This window comes from Vollenhovia emeryi, unplaced genomic scaffold (assembly GCF_000949405.1).
Source record: "Vollenhovia emeryi isolate VEMERY1.0 unplaced genomic scaffold, V.emery_V1.0 DF939183.1, whole genome shotgun sequence".
NCBI classification, from domain to species: Eukaryota; Metazoa; Arthropoda; class Insecta; order Hymenoptera; family Formicidae; genus Vollenhovia; species Vollenhovia emeryi.
Window position 1 is genome coordinate 880534 of NW_011967183.1, and position 6668 is coordinate 887201.

Below are 6668 nucleotides of genomic sequence, written 5' to 3' on the forward strand. Positions count from 1 at the left end.
TCGGGTATGAATCCGCTCGCCCCACATACGCGCCGTAAACCCCGTATATTCAAGATATCGACGAGCTCTACCATTGTCAATCTGGCAGTTGTTGCCGGAGTATCGGGCGAAACAGTGGCACTCGTAGCGATCCTGCCGCGACACGCATTTACCGTGCATCATACATGGCTCGTGGTGGCAGAAATCCACAGTGGGGACCGTAGCAGCGGATGCCCCTGTGCCACCCCCGAGGCCCCTCGTTCCACCTGAAAATGTCTTGTTTTTCACGAAACTCACATGCAATGTGTGCATTTTACTCAGAAAAAAAACACGTGCGACGTTGCATTTAAAATACTTTTTTACTCTCTTGTCTCTTTTTCTGCCTCCCTGTCGTAAAGTAGCTTGAGTTGAAAAAATGATGCAAGAACATGATAAATCTGTTCCTAAAAGAAAGAGACAAACAAAATTCTTCCTGTTTTTAATGATGAGAATACGTAATATAAAATAAAAATAAAATAGGAAGATTATATAAATTTGAGCAAAATTTGTATGTTTTTCCAACTTGTTCGTTTATCTTGAAATGTTTCATATTGATATCGTGATCTAGCCTACTGTTATCATTTGATAATTTTGAGTTTGTCTAAGAATGTTTTTATTTGCGAGGTGCATGGTATTGATCTACAGCTGCAACGTTATCACTCAATGACTTACCTAATAATATTGGCCAAAGAGTGTTCTATTTACTCGTATAGCAACTACGCTATCGATCTAGCATACTCGTGTGTGACTCAACGCTTATCGGTGCAAGAATACTCTACGATAAATTAAAAAAAAATTATTACTAGTAAAAGAATTACAGATTCTTACATCCTTTGGTATCCAACGGGCAGGGTCCAAAAACGGCCCCGTTATTGACACTGTTGTTGAAGATGATCCCGGGTCCTTGCAAAATGCAACCTCTGAATCCTTCGCCGACTATGAGCGAACTGTTCACGTCGTAATCGGGAAGCGTTAGGATGGCGGAATTGTAAGTCGCATTCGCGACCATCTAGAGAAAACGTTTCCAATACATTTGTGTCTCTCTTAAAAATTAAGATTGACCTAACACATCTAGATCTTTGATCAATGAATATTTAATATGAAATACAGTATATAAATAAAAATGTAATTCTGTACATTTTTATTTATGCCTCTATTACATATGAATTTGTATCCTTAATCAGAATTTACCTGAGTGTGTCCTGCAGCATTGAGGGTGAGATTGCCGAGCCTAAAGAGCAGGTTGACGCTATGCCAGGCGTTGTTGAGCAATTTAGCGTTTAGTCTGGCTCGATATCTCAGCTGATCGACCACAGCCACGAAGAGCAGTCCCTCGGGTGTCACCTCGAGACTAATTGAATTGTCATCGTACTTCTGTAGGAATAGTCGACCGGGGTCGCACGTGCGGAAGCTGAGGCCACTATGACGGTGCACCGATACGAAGGAGCCCAATTTCAAGAACGCCGAGCCGTTGAAGTAGACCTCGCGAGGATACTCCTCATAGTTTTGATGTCTGGGATTCTGGGGAACTTCCTGGGTGATGGCCAACAGAGTGGCCAGGACTGTAACAGAGAAAAGTCATAAAGTCTGATGTGAAAGATCTTCAGATCAGAGGAATGGTGTTCGTTTAACGTTACTGGTTTCGTAGACCTTGTAAATTTTATGGATCGTTGGTCATACGGTTCATCGATTATTGTGGTCATCGCAAACGCAGATCCTCAATTCTTGGAATATTACAATATAGGAGAAAATATTTTGATTTTAATTATCTAATAAAAGAATTGTTGAAAAGAAAAATTTGTGTCGTTCTATTGTCATGTCTGTCATGTGTAATTATAAATGTGGTTATTTACTAATGAATATAATTAAACAGAGAAGTGAGACAGGAGAATTTTTTTTTATATAAAAGTCTGCAAAACTGTTCTTTGTACAATCCAATTTTTTGATTCTCCCCAACAAAAGTTCTTTTCTCATGACATTGTATGAGACCGAATTCTTTGTATCGTGGTACGCTCGTAATCTCAGTATCTCCATAATCCTCTGAACAAGTGAAGAGAATGTGAGCGAGATGGAGAGAGATAAAAAAAGAGAACAGAGTGACTAGCTTATGAGTTCACTCTAATTTTTATTATCGACTGCAATATGTTACAAGATAGGTGCATTATCAACGAGAGTGTTTAATCTTTTGTCGCTCGTACCGCGGACCGGATAATCGGTGGACAAGCTTTTTAACGTTTTTACAGTAGCTTGCATTTTAATTAACGTTATCATATCATTAAAAACATAATTAAATTAAGTAGTTTTTAAGAATAAAAGATTATTCCTACTATTTATATATCCTTTGCACCTTGCTTAATATATTAAACGTTCAATTTAAAGTCTTTATAACAACTACAGTGTTTTCTTGACCATATCTGGCATTTTTAATAATACAGAAAACTTATTGCGAAAAATATTACCTCAGCCAGGGTTTGAACCTGGACCTCTCTAAGCGGGCGTCTCACCAATTCGACCACCGAGGCATGTGGTAATATTTATCGCAATAACAGAATAAAGATGTGTTAAAGTCTTTGTAAATATATTAAATATATATGCGAAATTTTTCTAATTCTTAATCTTTGTTATTGCTTGATAAAGCCGCTCATTCGAGTCATTCTCCGGAACGAGCCGAGCACTCGCGAGTGAGATTGCCCATGAGAAAAGCGCGATTTATCATCGCGAGCACACACGTCGTGTTACATAACGCCTCTCTCTGCGTGCCATTATCTCCAAGGATAAACTATGATTTTGTCACGAGCGCTTACGCGTGAGAAAGGACTCGCTCGTATTCATTCACGTGCACAATTTACATATATTATAGAACCTTGGTCCACGCGGTGTCGTTAATTCTTGACTTGATTATGAGCATCTACGTTCCTTAGATCCTTGACACCAAAAAAGTCTCCTGTATATTCCGTAGAATATGATACCAGAATGTTAATTTCATAAAAACTCTAGTAAAATCACGTAAATCCTTGATAGTACAATTTCGCGGATCCTTTCGTGCAATTTCTGCTCATTCGAAATTTAGACCTTAAGAGTACCCGTTCCCATAAATGTCGGATGCCGCCAACACTCGGTTCTTCACTGCTGGGATTACACGGATATTCATTTTTATTCCCGTGAAAGAAAGTGCGAAGAGATTTTTACCGTGGTGCGCGAGCGCGATCTTTTTTCCTCCAAAGAGGACAGCCAGTTGTCATCTCGCAAGTACAACCTTACAACGCCGCGTGCGAATGGGAATCATGCATTATTTATCGGCTGTCACATCGATCCTACTCGCTGTAAGTATAGTGCACTCCTTGTCAGTCGCAGATTCTAAGATACTGTGGAAAACTCGAAATTTGAGAACATTGATAAACGAGGACTATCCCGCTTCTAAAACCAAAAAATGTGAGGGTAATTAAGTACAAAATTTACGGGATCAAGGGTTGTAAGATTACTAAAAATTCTTCAACTTAAAAATTTAATTTATCTTTGATCTTAGATCTAAAAGTTTAATTACATAATCATGCATTCATAGAAAAAGAAGATAATGCTCGGTACTTGCAGAGGAAAAATAGAAAAATACATTATAAAATATTTCCACGCGAAAAATTTTTATAGAATTGAAATTAATTTTTCCGAAACCAAAGATTTTAATAAAAGCTCTCTTTATCGGGCAAAATTTTCGTCAAAATAGTAATCATTCAAAATAATAGAGATTTAAAAATATGTATTAGCTTGAAGATTTTGGCGAATCAATTGGCACTCACATCTCGTACGAGTTTTTCCGCGATATACGGGCACGCGGTATATCCGAGGAACTCACGTATCCGCGTGTCCCGCATGCGAAATGCGTAAGGCGTGATGTTGCCTAAGTATAAACATAAATGGCAGTCCATTGAAGTCGCTTCGATGACGGAATTACCGGAAGTCAATCTTCCTGTACGGGACAAATGCTGACGCGTTCGCCAGATAGGAATTGTTAATATTACGAGAAATTATGGATTTGCAATTTTCATTGATACGCGATTTTTAAGTATCCCTTAGAAATCGGAGCACAGTTTAAAGTCGAAAAATAGACGCGAAGATAATTTTTATACTGTTGTTGCGATAAATATTAGCACATGCCTCAGTGGTCGAATTGGTGAGACGCCCGCCTAGAGCGTAGGGAAGTTTAAACCCTGGCTGAGGTAATATTTTTCGCAATAAATTTTCTGTATTATTAAAAATGCCAGATATGGTCAAGAAACTACTGAGTCTATGATTTTGTAGACTAAGATCCAAAACTTGCCGTTATGATTATTACACTTGATAAATTTAAAAACAATTTTTATTTAACCGAATTTTTCGATTCATAGATCCTTGCCTCCGTAAATTCGAGTCTATTGCTTTTAGAACAGAAAACGGACAGTTGACAATTGTCAATTTCCCTGTGCACGATTATTCGGCTAAACGTCGCCGAGCAAGGCCGGTGACCCGCGAAACCACGCGCTCAGCAGTTAGAAATGAAATGATTAATCCGTTAGTCTCGTTACCCTGTTTTCGCTTAATGCGATCGAGGATCTGATCTACGTTAAATGGCTAGAAAGCCATGGAAATAACGTAACGGCTTTCATCGCGGGCCGGGATTCACCACGGGAAACCGAAAACGCGGGTCCCGATTGGACGTATCGTGTTCATGACGAATTGCGGACTAATGTAGACCATTCGGAACAATTTGGCGAATTGCCGTTAGAAAGCATAACAACCTGCATACATCATTCGTAAGAATACCGCGGACGTATCCTTACGGGACATCTGCGAGACGACCGCGATCGTCCGGGAAAGTGTGCCGCGCATTTTGAGGATATCAGGAAAGAAATACGTCTGCTACGAAAATAGAATGATTAATCCGTTAGTCGGCTAATGCCATTGAATTGTCAGTTAATTTGCTACCGGTCTCTTTCATCCACGTCTGGGAAATATAACACACTTGGTAACTGTCGGTTCAATCTGGACAGTTAATGCAGTTTTGCGCTCAATGAGCTGATATTATGTCGTCTAGCAAGGATCAAGTTTGTGGAGCGTGCGATTTAATTGCACGTATGTTTTAGATTAAAGATGCGTAACGGCGTAAAAGATTCTCACCGCAATTAGCATATCAGTAAAGCAAAGATTCTCATATTGTATCTGCGGTTCAAACGGATATACGAGGAGGCAATAACTTTGTCCACCTCGAATATCTCCGCTGTTTTTAGAGGTATGGAAAATTTACAATTACGAAAGTTGTACTATATTAAGGGAGCCGTAATATGTTGGTAATATTTTTTTAAAAGTGCAGGCGCTTCGGAGATTTTAAGGTCACCTCTATATTTTTTAATGGGATCCTCTATTGTTTATTATACTATCTTATTCTACTAACAAAATATGGACAACTTTTGTCCGAAACATTTTTTGATTTGCCTAATACTTTTTGAGATATTCAAGAGAAAATTGAAAACTTTTTCAACATTTAGCTTATGATATCGCGATAACTGTTTGTCGGAGGGAAAAGTAGTACAGGACTTTTTACTTGATTTGGTCTCAGGAATATGCTGTTGCAATAGTGCCTCAATTATTGAAAATTTTTGTATATTGTAACATACACAAAAACTTTTATCCTTGGCTCTTATATCTTTTATTCTTTCGAATTGTGATTTCACGTCAGAGACATGAATTTTATTGTTCAAAATATATAGTACCGCAGAAATTAATAAGAACGTGAGCTTCAATTAAAACTTCATGAATGCTTTATGAATTTCTCAATCCCAGAAGTATTTATGCAGTATGCGTAGATAAACAATCTTCGCGCACGAAAATGCGTAACGTAATCGTAAGTCACGCCGGTCGACGGAATATTTCACGAAGATACGATATGCTCTCCCTGGCATAAAGTGCAGTCTACTTTCTCTCCGAATAAATACTTAACTTGTCTCTTCTTTCAATTAGAACATGCAAAGTTGAGAGATATCTCTAGTGTTTCGTTGGACACCAAGTATGGATCTGTTTAAAACGATGAAATTTAACGTCGAACGCATTGTAAATCTTTTATGTAATCTAAATATACGCGACAATGACGAAAATACCGATCGACGTACAACTTGAGCGACTCGTCTCACCTTTTAGTTTAATTTAGCCTAATCGAGACTTCGGCGGAGCACGACACGCTGTCTCGAGATGCAACGTTTCCCGCGCGATGCAACAAAGAGTATTATACTCGGCTCGAGCGAAGGCGTGGCAATTGTGAGTCAGTCGAGTCGTACAACTCGGCTCTCGTAGGTGAATACCGACGAGTTTTGGAATGTGCTGTAAAGTCGTACAGACTGATTCGGTGCGGTTGTTTTTGCAAAGCTATACGGAGACGCCGAGTGTGACGCCGAGGTAGAATTTCTATGAACCATTTCCATTTCGCTGAAAAATCGATTATTCGCTTGATATATGCAATCAATTAATTTCTTGCGACGTAGGATAATTGTAATATAATTCTAATTAGAAGGCAATCTACGCAAATATAATTTCTCTGGCACGTTATTCGCGTAGTCGGAATATTGGAAATAAAATAAATCAAGCCTGTGGATTATATAAATGCAAATACCGGTAGATATTAA

The 6668-nt window shown here is 38.6% G+C and overlaps 1 protein-coding gene across 2 annotated transcripts in view; it reads right to left on the bottom strand.

The window, feature by feature from the left end:
- Window positions 1–6668, bottom strand: part of LOC105562828 (protein crumbs) — a 33814-nt gene that overhangs the window by 12513 nt on the left and 14633 nt on the right. The window contains exons 2-4 of one of the 2 annotated variants that reach the window (XM_012013927.1): window positions 1210–1580; window positions 847–1027; window positions 72–245 (exon numbers count right to left, since the gene is read on the bottom strand). In XM_012013927.1, the coding sequence (XP_011869317.1) occupies window positions 72–245; window positions 847–1027; window positions 1210–1580 (726 nt within the window). The remainder of the gene's footprint in view (window positions 1–71; window positions 246–846; window positions 1028–1209; window positions 1581–6668) is intronic. The other variant, XM_012013928.1, reaches the window with a different exon arrangement.